The sequence below is a fragment of the Vanessa atalanta genome, chromosome 13, assembly GCF_905147765.1.
Source record: "Vanessa atalanta chromosome 13, ilVanAtal1.2, whole genome shotgun sequence".
In the NCBI taxonomy this organism is placed as follows: Eukaryota; Metazoa; Arthropoda; class Insecta; order Lepidoptera; family Nymphalidae; genus Vanessa; species Vanessa atalanta.
The window spans coordinates 2,641,882-2,659,976 of NC_061883.1; the positions used below are offsets into that span (position 1 = coordinate 2,641,882).

The 18,095-nt window shown below is 30.8% G+C and overlaps 1 protein-coding gene across 2 annotated transcripts in view; it reads right to left on the reverse strand.

Annotated features, from left to right (window-relative positions):
- The window catches only part of LOC125068062 (putative inorganic phosphate cotransporter), a 55,694-nt gene that overhangs the window by 17,256 nt on the left and 20,343 nt on the right, over positions 1–18,095 (reverse strand). Inside the window, exon 1 of one of the 2 annotated variants that reach the window (XM_047677049.1) lies at positions 569–808. The exons of the other annotated variant lie outside the window; for it this stretch is intronic. Coding sequence (XP_047533005.1) covers positions 569–647 — 79 coding nt within the window. The 5' untranslated portion in view covers positions 648–808. Of the gene's footprint in view, positions 1–568; positions 809–18,095 lie in introns of those variants that run through there. 2 annotated transcript variants of the gene reach the window in all.

Consider the following 18,095-nt stretch of genomic DNA (forward strand, 5'->3'; position numbering starts at 1 on the left):
CTTCGTAGATACAATATGGAATAAACATTTACCTTGTAGCCTAGGTTACTTTTATCTTTCCTAAATGACGCCAACGTATAAAATATAACGAAACCATTGAGGTTATATTTTTGTGAATGAAAAAATTATTAATTTATTATTTGTAATTAAAAACGCAGAGTACCTAATTTATATATACTGAATAATATAATAGGTTTTATCGCAAAGGTTTTAATGACCATTGAAATCGCAAACGGCGAAAATATATATTGATTAAACACCTGTTTGGTTTACTATGGGAAATTGGTTCATGCGTTTGAAATATAATGTATTGTACGACCTAGCGTGATGTTATTAACTCACGTGGTTTATAAAACTGCTACAATTCATTTAAACAGCCCCATTATCAGAACAAAATTATATCAATCCGGTTTTAATAACCAGATTTTAACTTCAAACGCTCCTCGCCGTCCCCATAAATTCGTCTGTCCGGAAGCTCAAGAGAAGACAAGCACTGAATGTTATAAAAAAAACGTAATCTAAAATACGATTGCGACTAGTGCTTTCCAGTGACGTCATTCTGACTCACCACTATAGGTTTTGGGCCTCTGATCTTCCAACCCGGGCTGTTCCCAGACCAGCACGTGGGCGCCACGATTCGATACCATATTGTCGACTGAAAATGAGAAACCGAACAGAACACAGACAGAAAACGCAGGTGCGGACGCGTTTACGTCACACTGGTGTGTGTACCAATGTTGATTACGGGGTGGTAAGTCATCGCGAGGGTTGCACGTGATAAGGACGAGGTTCGGAACAGGACTGGAAGCTAGTCGTCGCGACACGCGAGTCGTAAATATACATAGAGGCGAGGGGAGGCGGAACGAGCACGCGCTGGCGGCGTGCGCTTACGTCATCTAAGTTTTTACTGAACGCTGCTGAAAAGCGTTTGTAAGTAGGAAACGGTACCGCTAGACCGGTCCGTTATCGGTTACATGCGATTTCAAGCTTAATGCATCGGAAATTAAGATTGCAAGTAGTTTATAGTTGAGATGCTGATTTCATATGCATTTCTCGCAAGTTTCATAAATCTGTCCTACAAATTTTTTACACATAAAAATAATATTTCTCTTCAACTTTTTTTATTTTTAATTTAAAACATATTTTTATTCAAAATATTATACAGTTAAGTAGTCATATTAAATAAATAGCTACTAAGCCCAACTTTCTACACGTATTGTAATTGAGTATAAATAACCTATGGAGATATAAATGTCAATTTATATATGTATAAAATATTTCAATTAAACGTCAAAAGTCATGTAAATATATATACCTATATATAAGTCATTATCAATTGAAATTTAGAATTTAGCGTTGGCGAAATAAAAATACTTGTACTGAATCTCCTACGACATACAATCTTTAATCTAAACTTTGACATACATATTATTATGTAACTAAAATGATTGCTATTTATGCATTTTTACCGCATAAGCGGAAAAAGATAAGAATGTTTTTAAATTAATACATATTACAAACGATATTTTGATGATTGCCAATTTTTGTATGATGTATATGTGTGACATAAACTATACCCACTAAAACACTGACATGTAAGAAAAACATCATTCAATACAAATTACTTATCTTCTAATACCTATTTTTTTAAACAAAAAAAATAAAAACTGGTGGTCTATGAAAATTAGTCCTGACACAAATTCAGTTAATATAGGTAAGTAAGCATTTTTTTTTTAATTTTCATAACCTCAAATCAAAGATAACCTAACATTTTTTTTTATTTAAATTGAAATTCCACGACAAATCAGCGGTATTATTATTATGTTTCAATGACTTAATCATAGGTTGTTGAAAAAATTAACAGAGTATAAAAATATGTAGAGATTTTTAGTACGACGGAAAATCATAACCTAATAAATAATTTTGTAGGCTGACAAGAATAGCAACAGAATTTAATTTGGTGTAGTGTAGTTATATTTAGAATCAGTGAAATTAAATCACGTCAAACAATACGTGTTCGCGGAAAAACACAACTGACGAGCAACTATTAATGAGCTAATGAATTTCTAAGACAAAAACTTGACAAACACGAAATTAAGACTAAATATTTTTCTCGATTATCAATATTAATATAGATGTGATAAAACTTAAAAAGCCGTATAATAATTATTGTCGTATATAATTTAGGTTTTTTATTCGTGTATGACTTGTATCCTTTAAACATAATAAAACCAGTATATTCTCCCTTATAAACACGTACCTAATAAATATTTTAAAGCCCTGTTATACCTACGGTTTTTTTTTTCTATCCTTACCTTCAAAGTTTTTATTAACATGAAAGTACATGCGATATACAGATTTACTTCGAATGAATTATGATTCAAAGGAGCAAAAAACCTCGGTCAATAACCTATCAAATTTTTTAAGCATAATGCCATTTTGTGTTATTGAATAAAATGCGCTAATGCCCTCCTTTAAGTACTATATTCGCATTTATCGGTTAACGTTCAATTGATATAAATGACTTAAAATAAGTAATTATAAAGGTTATTCTGTTAGTGTGCTTCGAAAAAGTATACAATATTAATGTAATGAAATATATCTTATGAAAGAAGGAAATAAAAAATATATATTTTAAGATATAGCCATATTATGTGTCGGATAATCATTAATCACTGCCAAGAGTCGAGACGAGCCTCCTATTTACGTACTCATGACGATAATTGACGAGTGAGACATTGTCGATGAACGATTTCGATAAAGCAAGGTCACTATTTTGTAATATCGAGTAGTGCCATCTAGTGGCGACTTACAAAATATTAAAGAATGATTACAACGCCATCTATATTTAATGATTATGAAACGTGTAGTGAGAAAAAGTTTCAATAATTTTATTTATTTGTTGTAGATGGCAGCAGTAGCGGAAGTATTAAAAATGTATTATGTATAAATATTATTAAAAGCTTTGTTAGTAAATTAATAAAACTTGATGTTTTAATTAAAATAGTAATGACAACACTTGTGAAAAAAACCTAATAAACCTATATTTACATTCTGAATCAATTGTCCTGAGTTAATATAAATTATTGAGCAATTTTTGTATTTAAGTATTCATTTCCACGATTGTATGAATTTGCTATGATAAAATTCAAAGTAATTTTTTTATACAAGTTTTATTTCTGATTTTAGCAGGAAGTTGTTGAATTATGATACTATTAAAAACTTTTATCTCATATATTTTACCGCGTAGTGTAGTGTATTATATCATGTTCAAATTTGTTATTTGATTTAACTCGATACAATAATAAATATGTAATAAACTTTAAGATACAAAAGCATAGAGTTAGTATTCTTTACCTTTACATGTATACAATAATTTAATTGTGTTTAATTAATATCTATTGGGTTGGGTTGGAGGAGCCGAGATGGCCCAGTGGTTAGAACGCGTGCATCTTAACCGATGATTTCGGGTTCAAACCCAGGCAGGCACCACTGAAATTTCATGTGCTTAATTTGTGTTTATAATTCATCTCGTGCTCGGCGGTGAAGGAAAACATCGTGAGGAAACCTGCATGTGTCTAATTTCAACGAAATTCTGCCACATGTGTATTCCGCCAACCCGCTTTGGAGCAGCGTGGTGGAATATGCTCCAAACCTTCTCCTCAAAAAGGGAGAGGAGGCCTTTATCCCAGCAGTGGGACATTTACGGGCTGCTAATGCTAAATTATTGGAGACTAACTAACTACAGAGATTTTTGTCCGGACTGCTAACTTTACATTTAAACGATTCAAAACTACTTTGTGATCTTGTAAAAATAAAAATAGCGATTAATGATATACCGACTTTATTGTTGAAAGTATTTTTCTTATGTATATGTGCGTGCTTATGAATACACGTGTGTATACGCTATTCCAACCGTAATAGGAGAAAAGTCAAATAACACATCACATCAAATTGACACGACATGGGTCGAGCGCTTAATCTTGATATCTATGATATTCACTTTCGATTTGCAAAAAAATAGCGTTTTACGTCGACGAAAATATTATCGGATATACTACAAGTATAATAGTGTTGTATTATAAATAAAGATATATTAATGATAAACTCATAAAAATGCACAATATAGTGTTATTAGCAAACCGCATGAAATACGTAAATCTAAGGATTGTTTATCTTTATTCCTACTTTGATACTAATATTCTATATATACATGTATGTATGATATTAATTTATGAACAATTTAATAAGCTACGATTATTTGTCAATAAAATTATACGTTCTTTTAGGCTCTCATTCTATCCATAGATATTACTTAGAAGTTATAAAGATTTTTATGTATCTAGTAAACCGTGGTACAATAATTTTGTAACTTTGGTAGCCTAGGTTTTAATAAACAATTGGACAGGGCTGTCACGTGATTACTAATTACACGTAGGACAAACTCAGACGATTTTTTGCTTTTTCGTCCCGTTTTTAATCTTAATACTTATATCGATTTAATTGATTTCGACGTCCTTTAAAAAACGTTATTAAAACATAATTATATGACGCCAAGAAGTAAATAAACTGTAAATATATGTTTCAACTTCTATAAATACTAATTTAAGGGTTAATTTTTAAAACCTTTAGAAACACACGTCACCCTTCTTTGTTGTCCATTTATATTTATTCCTTATTCAAATTTCGAACTTTCAGACATTTTGAAAATGCCATGTAAACTTCTCAAAATATAAGACGTTATTAAAATATTTTAAAACATAAATGATAACCCTGCAGATTTATACTATTTATGCACTTTCATTCGACTGCAATATACCGAACGTGGACATAAAGATTTTACGAGTTTGTAGCTTGTTTTAAAAGTAGCTTTTTATTAAGTACATAAACACGACATTAATAAAATAAGATAAATACATAGTAATTGTATATCCTACATATTTAAGTAGTATACCTATTCAGATATGTTATCAAAATATATCAACTTTATATATCCAAACCGAATATTATTCTTAGCTTGGATTTTAGAACATAAAATTTATAATATTATAAATACGAAAGTAACTCTGTCTGTTACCTGGTCACGCTTAAACCGCTGAACCGATTTAGATAAAATGTCGTATGGAGATAGTTTAAGTCCCGGGAATACATAGGATACTTTTTGACAGTTTGTGGGTTATACTTAGGTAAAGTTTTATAAATATCGCGCGGGAAAACCCGCAGATTCAGCTTTCGGGCTTCCTTACGATGTTTTACTTCAACGCCGAGCACAAGATTAATTATAAACAAAAAATTAAGCACATGAAAATTCAGCGGAGTTTGCCTCGGTTTGAACCCACAATCATCAGTTAACTGGGCTAGATATTGACTAAGAATTCCTTATAAAAATCATTTTTGCATGATTAAAACTAAATATACTGTAATATAAGTATTTCACAATTCATTTCCTTATTCATTCCGCTATACGTACATCAATCATTTAATTATACTATCTAACTTAACTACTGCCCAGACTCAACGCTTAGAAAACCTAGTATTTAAACACGTGTTTTCATGCACGTGAGCGTTTAACTAGACATTTACAACAACAGCTTTGATATACCTACATAAATGTTTATAAAGAATTTTATATCTAATTTACGTTAAAAATAGTATGATATGTTTTGTTTCTTATTTGTGTTTTTTATTCTTTTTACCTTTATAGCGTCTGAAATAATTTACATTACGAATATGAAATTGGGCAAAAATATCGATTTTTTTTTTTTGTAAGAAAGACCACAGTGGCGTGCATTTGGAGAGGCCTAGGTCCAGCAGTGGACGAATGCGGGCTGATGATGATCGTTTTTTTTTATAATAAGAACATAGCAAAATGTTCCCTGATATTTAAACAAAATATATGTATCACTTATTATTACATGCTCAAACAAAATAAATACAAGCAGTTTTAATAAAATACGTTTTATTTAAATAAATAAATAATAAAAAGCCACGATAAACAGGCCCATCTAAATTCATAAATCCCGGGCGCCGCACGATCGGGGTTGTACCGCTCAATCTTGGACCATCGGTAAGACACCCGAAAATGTCTCTAAGTTAAAAAGCTTCTTGGTGGGAGTGGATATGAACTGTACACTGCTTGCACCAAGGCGCTTGTTTTGCTTAAACGGATTTAAGATCACTCATCTCAAATAAATCATACATAAAATTGTATACGCAAATAAAGTCTTAAGTATTAAATCTTAGAACTAAAGGTATGTCGTGGTGACCACATAATGTGTCAGAGTGCGATTGAGTAACAAGCAATTCGGCTCATTGTGAACCGGATGGAAGCTGTTATTGTGTCTGCCCACGCCCGCTGTGAACCTGACGTGATTTCAGCGTTACATTGTACCATACATAAAATGTATCTCCGTTTCAATAATTACACCTACCTAATCTAAAGTGTAAAACATATTTCTACTAGTTGCTTGCACGTTAAACGTTATCCTGTATGCAGTAGCGTGATGTTTTCATTTAATTTTCTTAATAAATGTATATATATAGTACTTATATATTTATTAAAAATAAAACCGTAGATCTAGAAGTGATCGCGTTCAAACAAACAATGAAATTAACAATTCACTTAAAGTTTGGTTGAGGTACATTTTATTCAATCAAAGTAAATAAGCCTCCTATAAAAAGTATAGGTTCAGTAATCTATACGAATATTATAAAAGGGGAAATAACTCTGTCTGTCCGTGTGTTACGCTTTCACAGCCAAACCAGTGAATCAAATTTGATGAAATTTTGGTATGAACCCCATAGGCAACTTTTTTATACCTAACACGAGCGAGCTAAGCCGCGCGCGACAACAAGTGACATACTCGTATAAATGAAGAAATAAAATCCTTATGCGTAATGTGTTGGCACTCGTATGACAGGAAATACAATACTTACGTATGTAACCTACCTACATTTTGACCTAGTTGTCCACAACACGAAGGACCTAGTTAAGGGTTATATACTGCAACGAATGACATGTCCTGTTTGACTGTGTGAACTTCGCGATGAATTAGACAATGCAGTTGGATAATTTTCACATTAAGGTGCAGCAAAAGGCTTCCAGAAGTCCCATATGTCGGTCATTGCCGGAATTGACCACAACGCCTTGTCAAGACAAGCTGTCAAGCTTTTTATTCATTTAAATATTAAATAAAAATAATTGATTTGCTCTTTTTATGTAATATATAATTATATAATATGATCTGTTCTCTATTAGCACTTGAAAATGGCATTTAAGCGATTAGTTTGAGTTTTTGTACAATTATTTATTACAACTATTAATACTTATATGAGTGTTGACTGCTAAAAGACGCGGGTTTGGTGTTTATTTGTGTATTATTTTGTTTATAGTTTTTAATAAAATCGAGTGTGTCAAAACTCGATAACTATGTCCACCCAGTCCATCAGACAAATATGTATACAGTAAATATATGGCCACAATAACCACAACTAGGCTAGACTTCTAGTGGCAACAGAACACTTCAAGCTTATTCTAATACGCCGTGCTATTAAATTGGCCGATTGGATATAGGTACGATTGAATAAGTGCCTCTGACAATTCCCCCTCGATATCTTTATTTATCGCTCACGAGACCTAATGCTTGCTTGGATTTGAAAGCATCACCGTCGTTTACTATTCATATATTATCAATGGTTTCCATCTAGACACGCTCTACCCTTCAATTTCGCTTACAAACATAACAATAGCTACTAAGCTTTTGGGCCGCCCGGGCCGCATTCTAGAACACCAGTACCGTATATTATTATAATTTATATTCAGAGTGTAACCTAAAATACCTAATCGTTACATTGTCACGGACGTTTCGGTCAATGCTACGGTAATATTTTACTCATTCATGGATTACGATACTGGTGCAAACGGTCCCACGTAAAAGTTAATGAAAAGACAATTTGAAAAGGTCATAACAACATGTTTAATTTATTAATTTAGTTCTTGAATATTTACATTACACTTTAGCTTTAAATTTATTATGAAAATAGCAGACAGAATATATAAAAGGAATTCAATATATTTATCAAGAGTACTTTTAAAGTATATTTCAATAAATATAATTTGATTTGTACGTTTTATACAGATAAATATATTTTATTTTCACATACGATCTTTTTGCATCAACTAGAAATGTATACTTATAACAGTTTAAAGATTTATTATTATTGAACTATAATAAGTAATAATTAATTTACTTATTATCTTTTCTTAAAAATAAACGTAGAAAAGAATATAATGAGCATTTTCAGTATTTAACATGAATATTCTATACAAAAATTTATCTTCACGTCGAATCGAGACTTGTTGTTATTTAAACCATATTGCTTTTTTTTTTTTAAATGAGAACTTTTTGGAGACCTTTTAAAACTTTTTAAATGTGATCAGGTTTATTTTGACGCAGGTGTGTTTTTTTATTTAGGTAGACACAGATATAACCTTGAAATACATGTTTAGGCAACAAACGTATCATATTTTCTTAATTAAGTAAATACAAATATGTATTTAAATTTTAAATTTAAAGAATGCTAGTAAATACATGGAGGATGTATAGTTTTTTATCTACTTAATTATTTTGATTAGAATCGAAATAGAACAGCTCGTTTTCTAGTAATAAAAAAAAATGTAGACTATACACATAATGAAATATTCGTAATATATATATTTTTTAATTTTGTTATCGGCTATTGTCTTTACATAATCATAAATAATATTATAAATTAACGAAAAAAAAACTATTATTATTCCATAAATAAAGATAGGCGTCCTACACCGGCACCTCTTAATTTTAACAACAATGTATTTACAATTAGAAATAATTAATAGTATATTAATAACTATATATATGTATATCTTATTATTTAATAGAATTACAAAAAACTGTTTTTATATCACTTTGTAAATTGTCAACAATAGAGTAAATCAATTAAAGAACATTTCTATCAACTTCCACACATATAAAGTTCATAAACTTCAATATCATCTATCTTTGAAATTACAAATGCGAGAGTGTGTCCGTTCCTCCTTGCTTTTTGCTTGGATAGATGTTATACTGCCTCTGCTATATAATTTGTGAAACCGCTGATAAAAAGTAGTTTTGAGAAAAATAAATCTTAAGTATGAATTCTAGCATAATGTGTTACGACCATAATCTATAATTACATAAAAAAAGCAAAGACAAAACAGTTCACTACGTTTTTCTCCTATGATTTTTCATTTGTAACTTCTTCTTTTCTGCAATCTTTTGGAGTTATTTCGTGAAAAGGGACGGAAATGTGTAACAAGGACACGCAAGTTATTTGTTTGGACCAATGAGCGTGCGCGGTGTTAGGGGAGCCGAGTTGGAATAGATAGAACGCGTGCATCTTAACCGTTTATTGCGGGTTCAAACCCAGGCAAGCACCACTGAATTTTCATATGCTTAATTTGTGTTTATAATTCATATCGTACTCGGCGTTGAAACGCATTGGGAGAGGAGGCCTTAGCCCAGCAGTGGAAAATTCACAGGATGTTAATGTTGGTGCTTCGGTTAGCTGTCACACCAACTAATTTTCTAAAATGATATAAAATTGATGTTACTTATTACCGAAGTAATACTTCAGATGTACAAACATCATATGCGACTATTGTAAGGCTGTTTTTTTTGTTTAGCAGATGTTGACGACTATTATTTTTAAGATTTTATTTTTTCAAGAATGATGATTTTCGGATTTCGGCCACTAGACGAACACTAGTTTTATTTATCAACACCGCAGTAATTTATCTTATTCGTTGTATTATTTCATTAATTACAAGTCATCGTGCCTAATGCCTTTCATTTTGCATAGTAAAAATTCAGATTCTTTTAACATGCGATTGCGGCACGCGATTGTTTATAAAACGACCTTCAAATCACGCATTTTGTCTAACTTTAGATCATTCACCAAATTAAGTTTGACAAAAAAGCGAAATTGCTGTTGATTATAATATGGATCATACCAAACACCGGCTGCCTTGACGCTGGATACTATTATGATTCTACCGACATTAACTTATAAATATTGTCTTATAAACAATATATGAGACAATATGTATTATTAACGGTCATAACGTCCTATTATTTATTTATTCAAGCCGGTATTGCTGTAACTAAACATACCTATAATAGATTTTAAATATTTTAAAATCTCTATCTAGCACATAGGATTTCCGTGTCTCATGACATATCCATGCCTCCATTCAATTATGTTTTACGCAAGCACAATAGGCAACTTCTTTCAACTCATTTTCTTTTTCCAGTCTATGGTTGTTTGTTTTATTTTTTATTTAAAGGATATTAAAAAGGTAAAACAAACCGTTTTCTTTAGATAACTACAATTTAAATGTTGATACATTTAAATTGTAGTTATCTATGTATACAAATGTTCACCCAGTTTTAAATACCACCCTAATAATTATTGAAAATTTTAAAGGAAGAATACTTTTTTTTACTACCCTTTCAAGTTTTTATAAATGATCCTACAGCTCGTCAATAACTTCCTTCAGCCTCCGGGTGGTACTAAGAATCTTTCCTAACCGAATATCTCTTATCTGCCCGACCTGGGATTGGAACCAGAACCTCAGGGTCTTATAAGCTAGCCACTAATCCAAAGAGGCTGTCTAATATGATTTATACTAATGTAATATTAAAATATTTATTCGCACAAAACGACCTTTGGCACTATACGTTGCGACATATTTCCTTTACAAGCAATTTATAGAAAGTTTTTGAAAAAAGCAACACAAATAATTAAATAACCTTTTACCAACATTATTTAAGGCTGTCAATTCATTTTTTACTGCGTCTGTACTGTATTCTTAGACAGCACTTTAATGTTTGATAAAAAAAAATAACCTAGACACAATCTCGAAAAAAGTGCACGAGCGCTTTTTTATGTTCGGAAAAAGTGCTATTGAGTTTAAATTTGATAAACATATCAATGCTATTGCAATTCTGTTTTTTTCGAGTCTGACAGTATTTTGCTACAAATAGCAACTGAAAAAAATATTCCTTAATAAGAATTATCTTTACAATATAATTATGCATGACCGAGCAATAAAACAATTTTCGATACTATCTTTAAATAATAAAGTAGGGCTAATGATAATTTTACAAAACACTTTCATGTGACATATATTCAATTGGCATTTACTTTATAAATGTATGTGCAAAGTTTCATTTATAAAATTTTATGTTCTAACCTTACTAATGGGAATATTAAATCAATTGTTTGTTGAACGATAATTTATGAAATAAATTAGTGGCAATTATTTAGTGGTAATTTGTAAAATATATAATGAATATAATCAGACATAGTTTGATGAAAAACGAAAATATGATTTTAATATGTATTTACCAAAAGTTATTAAAGTGTAAAATAAAATTCATCTCTTTTTTTAACAAATCACAAAACCACTAATAGCAGTATAAGATAAATAACTCACAACTCGTAATTTAATACGTTTTGTAAATTTAACGCTGAAACTTTACAATTTAATATTATAACAGAAATATGAAAGAAGAGTTAAGAATTCATAATATTAATAATAATTAGCATGACCACTACACGCATAAAAAATATATACGCAGCTAATATTATGCTCACCAAACAAAGACTTAAAAACAAAACATTAGTAACCTTGAAAAAACATAGAAAATTCTTGTCGTTTATATAAGTAGTTTGTTAGTCAAACAAACTTCTAGACTCTTACTGATATTTTAACGTAAAAGAATGTCACGATAAGATATATTTTTATTTGTTTTTTTTTTTAATATGAAATTAAACAATAATCATTACGGAACACGGATAGACATATAACAGGTATAGAATTCTGCTTGCCCCATTCACTTCTTATAATTTTTTAGTCTATTTGATATTGACTACGACAGTAAGGACGTGGACCCATGTCTACGGTGCGTCGCCGTTTGCCGTGCAACGGTACGGCACCGTAACAGATGGCGCGGCGCCGTACCGCGCCACGGCGTCGTTTACCGGTACGTGCTCACTATTATTGTGTTATCAGTTGCATAGTGCGGTAATTTTTTGCATAAAATGGCGGACGATTTAGATTTAGGCTTTTTGATTTCACTAGTGGAAGCACGTCCCGTTCTTTCAAGCTCAAGCCAAATATTGGTATACGTGTTGAGTGGGGTGCCGGTACACGACGCCGTGGTGCAGCACGGCGTCACGCCATTTGCCAGTGGCGGCGCCGTGCCGCTCCTCAGCATCGTGCCATTTTTAAATTTTTTATTTGTATAATCTTCCTTTGACCTATCCCAGAGAACGGGACCATTTGCGGTGCCGTACCGTTGCACAGCAAACGGCGCCGCACCGTAGACATGGGTCCACGCCCTAAGCCTTGTAGATTATAGCTAAATTGTATAATAATTTAAAATGTATACAAAAGAAATACAGCAATTGTTTTTCCGTCTTTAAAATATAAATTTACCAAACTCACTATTTCAGCAATCCGCGAAAAATCCATTAATGTTATCACTTACCTGTAACATAAAAAACATTAACATGTATAAATTATTTATTTTATTCACACCTTCATTTAATAGAAAAATTACATTTAATAATTATTTGGAAAACTACTCTCCATTGAGGAAATACGATAAAGCATATTATTCAAATATTTAAAAGATTTTATTTGCTTTAAAAAATGTGTACATGTGATGTTAACAGGGCGTTGTTTGATTTTAACTGATAATAAAATGTTTACCTTGATAAGCAATTAAAATTGTAGAAAGAATCATCTGCATTGAATTAGTATGAATGACTAACTATAATGCCTCATTAAATATTTTTGTAACACCAAACTACTTATGGTTAAAGTATTATCTCAATCAGGTGAACGTTGCGTGTAATACATTCACATTACATTCAAATAAGTTCATATAGCATATAAATTTTATAGTCATTATTTACGTGATTAATAATTAATAAATAGAAATTGATTTAATAGATTTTTTTTAAATACTTAATATAACGTTATATTGGTATTTAATGTCTGTGAATTCAAGTAAAGTTGTATCAGAATCATAACTCGCGTGGTCTTTGTCTAACATAAGACGCATCTGCAAAAAAAAAAATTATTTCCATTTTTGTATATTTTTGATTTTCTTTAATTCTATTTAGATTGAAGCGTTGAACGTTTATTGAAACTATTATTAGTATATAATGTAAGTTTGAATAAGTCAAATTGCACAAGCGTTGTGTATATAATACCTCAGCAATTTTCACTTCCACAGGACGTCGATTAGGTGATTCAGTTTAAATGGTCGGTCTAGATCCTTTGTTAGAGGGCGTGACCTCAGTAGGAAGATTCCTTTAGACCTTCGTGGGTACAGAATTAAACGAGTAGCATATATAAGTAGGGTTGCCATCGTCTCGATTGAACTATATTAAGATCGTTAGTATTCTCACGTGCTTTTGGCGGGATTATACATATATTTTTGTTCCTAAGTTCTTTTTAAAATATGTCATGTTATATTTAACGTATAAGAGAAGGAAATTTGATACAATATTTTATCACAGGTACGACGTAATGTATGACGTAAATAGTCTTCAACAGAACAGATAAAATTATTAAGCAATTATGTCCACTCCTTAGTAATCAGTCGCAATTCTATTTACATATAATATACTATGGTCTGTTACATATACAATTACATCAGCAAAATTATAGGAACGAATTAAAATACCTGAGATTATACATTTTATTCTTATTAACGAGATAAGCTGTATATGACACTGTGATCGTTGTTCTTACTATTTTATTTTGTCCTGAAATCTATTTTATTCATCATATATTACCTTTGCCCATTCTCTTAGTCGTCTAGTTGTGTAAGGAATGTAGAGGAATCGGTGATTTAATCTATCTTTTCTTTAAAAAATATAATTCGAATTGATGCCAAGAAAATACGCGAAAAATCAAGATGTTTATACAGAAGTTTTTATAAAACCTTAGTCAGGCTTCCTCAAAACATGAACTTATTTTAAAACTCGAAAAGAAATCGTTATTAACTATACTATAGGTGGAACTCAATATAACGGCAGTGCGATTCTGTAATAATTCACTTCGTCTCACTCGTGAAATATTGACAGCTGACTTTTGTTGATACGGTATTGTGTATCCTTATAATTATTACAGTCAATGACAGATATCACATTCAGCCATCTGTGTCTGCAGTGAGTTTCGAGCTTGTTCTTAGAAATCAAATAGACAGAATATTAAAAAAAAAAAAACGAAATAACTTTCAAATACTTTAAAATTCTAAATTAAATTTTTTTGCGTTTAAATTTGTTAATTTTAAATGAAATAATTGATGTCAGTTCACTCCTTGAGGATTTATGCACACTTATATAAGCAAATAAAGACTTGCTAACGAATAGCAAATGTAGCATACATCGTTAGGTATTCTAAATATTTGCATTGAATTTGCTTGCTTTAAAAATATGCCATGTGTCACTTATGTGTTGAAAAATAAACAATAATTATGACTACGACTGCACGGTAACTTGTTTGCTAATACAAAATATAGTTTAATATCTGTTTAGTTACAACTGGTTCGTGTCGGTCGGACCAAGGATCAGATATCTTATGATTGGACCGACGTTTCTGTCGTTAGCCCTCTGCTGACTCTTGGTGTTTGCGCTATGCCGTTTTCAATTTTCAAATCTTTATAACATCCGACTCGACGGTTAAATTGTGTCGAATGTATTTATATTTTATTAAAATAAATAAATGGCAAACTGATTAGTTTAATAGCTTGATACGCGAGTTAGCTAGTGTAATAATTACAGGCATAAGGGTATAATGTCTTAGCTCCCAAAATTTTACGCGTTGGCGAATTAAATAACTCTATACTTATCTTACAGTTTTTATGTGCCAATCTGCCTACCTCTATTATAAAATAACTATAAATAGATTTTGGCGGTAGAACACATATAATTTATTAGTTATAACAACTATATTAAGCATGATAAGTGACTAGTGTCGTTTACGTCAATAACCGTTTCATAGAAAACTTCCTTGTATTTTTTTTCATCAGTCCACTACAGTGAAAGTTACTACCAATTCGAATGATATGAGTTTCTAAGAAAAAAATGTACTGAATCGAATTTTAATGAATGATTTAATTCGCGACCAGAACGAATTATTAAACTTGTTGGACACGCCATCACTTACTTTTTTAAACGTATAAAAATCAAACGCCAATCCTTTTCAACCCAATGGTTAAGGTTCGGTAACACCAGTGCGAATAAGATCTACTATATTGTAATAAAAAAATTATTACATTACACTTCCAAAAACGCAGCTACGTATAAAAATCAATTTTACTTTTTAATCATTTAGTATCCCATTTATTTAAGCCTTTATATATATATACAAAAAGGACGTAGACTACGTTAATATTTTATTTAATTTTAATAAATAATTATTATTATTTTTGTTTAATTTTTAAACTTCAGTTTTGAGTTAAAAGCTTTTTGCAGTAGTGACATTCTGTTTTTTAATGTTTTATTATTAATGTTTTTTGTGATAAATCTAAATCAGTCTTAACTTTGCGGTATTAATTGTAAAAAAATAAAATATTATTCTATTTTCACAAATAACTTTTTGAGGGAATGTCTCACTCTTGGGCTAAAGCCTTTTCTTGGAGCACGTTCCACTATGCTGCTCCAATGCGATAGATGTTAATAACATCGCTGATGATTTGAGTGTTGAACTTTTGGAACAATATTTAAAATCAATCCGTTTAAATATGCAATCTCGAACCGTTGAAAGTCAGTGGTTTTCGTCACATATTCACGCTAATAACTGCACATGTACGAAGTAGGACTCGTGGCAATTAGCGCCTCACGATTTATTTGTATTTAGATTTATATATTTGATAATTCTAACAAAATTTTCGGGCTAATATATTATGATTTGTTTAATTTTCGAATATTCATTATATTCTGTTAGATGCCAGTTTTGAGTTCTCAGAAAAAAAAAACTGTTTACAAATTTCTTAAACTTCTCACAATCCTCGATTACAGTCTGCTTGTGTAATTGTTACGCATTTTGTGAAGGACGTCATCGTAATAACACGCAGTTTAAGGTAGTTATAAAAAAAGGTTAGTTAGTTTTTTCGTATGAACTATTCTACGAAAACTAAAATCATTACTCAATATAGAAGTAATATTCTTACTTGGTTATTCATTGTCCAATCAGACCTACGTGAAGAACCGGTGTAAGAAATTTAGCAATATTATATTTTCTACGATTTTTGTTTCCAGTTTTTTAACTAAAACGGAATGGAGACATAGATTAAAAGTGATTGAAATATTTGGATATTCTTTTTAATTTTTCTGTAAGAGCGCTGAAGAATTTAAAGACTAAGAATAATCCTCTTGTAATTTGTTTACTTCAGAAGAATATACAAACCCTTCTTAGGATACACAACTTTGAATACATAATAATTGTTTTTTTTTTTCATATTTTCAATTACACTTTAAAATTTACGTGTTAAAAATAGCAACAGATGATCATCAACATCCCTATCTAATTGGATTTTTCGGTTGGTCGAAATAGGTGTCAATTAGTATGTAACATACATGCACATCTCTATAGTTTCGAAGAATTTTTGACGTGCTTCTAGAATAATAATATACACGGCGACTGGATACATTTTCCTGTTAGAACTAACAAAACCCGCCCACTTATTATCCTTTTTATAGGAAGTGACGTACGTCCTTCTAAAATTTTCCTCGTACGTTTTTTTTTTTTTAATGAGGCTTAACAACCTAAGGAATAACTTTTATCAGCTGTTTAAATAAACATGAAAGCATTGGTTACAGTTGACTCATCAGTTTAAAAAAATAATAATACGGTTTTTAGTTCTGCGAATTAAACATCGACTATTCAACCGATTATTGAGCGTGTAAAGTATTTGGACTATTTGTTAATTTCCCTGACATAAATCTAATATATAATCTCTTTTAATCTTATTAAAACTTTGCATTTAAACTTTTTTGACAATATCCTTGTTTATTTTACTAATGTTAAGTTGATGACTGGATGAGTCAACCTTAAGTCACATAAGTTTACTAACATAAGAACAAAAGGTATGAAATTAGTTGTATTGGTTTGCTGTCTAGGTAAATTTAAATTTATGTATTCGTAAGTTAGTATTTCAACAATTATAAAATAAAGTAAATGACGTGAGATGACGTCATGTTCAAGAAAAAAAGTAATACTGACGGTATGCCTAGAGATAGATTACTAGAAGAATAGCACGGCGTTGATCCATTATCCTTTCACTATCAAACCACTGAATTTGATTAAATTTGGTACGAAGCAAACCTCAAGGAAGGATAGAGCCTACTTTTTTATACCAAAACCCATAACGATTTAAACATAAGAATAATTCAGTTGGGTTATTTTATGAAAATATTTCGTAGTATATAACTAAAAAAACCAGCAACAATAATTTACAGTAGTAACATATTATTGCCATCAATTTACTATAATCTTCTAACATACGTAACTGTTTCGGCAAACAATATAATTATTAAAAACTTTAGGTTTTACAATTCATAAACACAAACCATTCCTAACATGTCATTTGAAGGACGACATAACAACATTATTATGAAATATAAATAGACCACTATCGTGACAAACGAAACGTGTTATTGTCACGTTATACATACACCTATCACCTGTTTATATATTACAATATATAATATACCCAACCGATTCCTTACCTAGCGGACATTAAAATGGATAGATATGTTCTTGAAAGTTTAAATTGGTACGCCCCATTCTGTTTTCGTCTTAGAAGGATATGTAGTTGTGTGCGTGTATGTTTAGACAACGATTTTTTAAATGGTTCCTTGCCTTCCACAGAGTGTCTGCAAAGTGTGTTCTATTGCTCTTAAGCATGTACATATGTGTATGGGCATCTTATAAACCATCTCCTCGATAGAAGATGCCTTTTGCGCAGAAGATTAACATTAGAAAAAAAAAATAT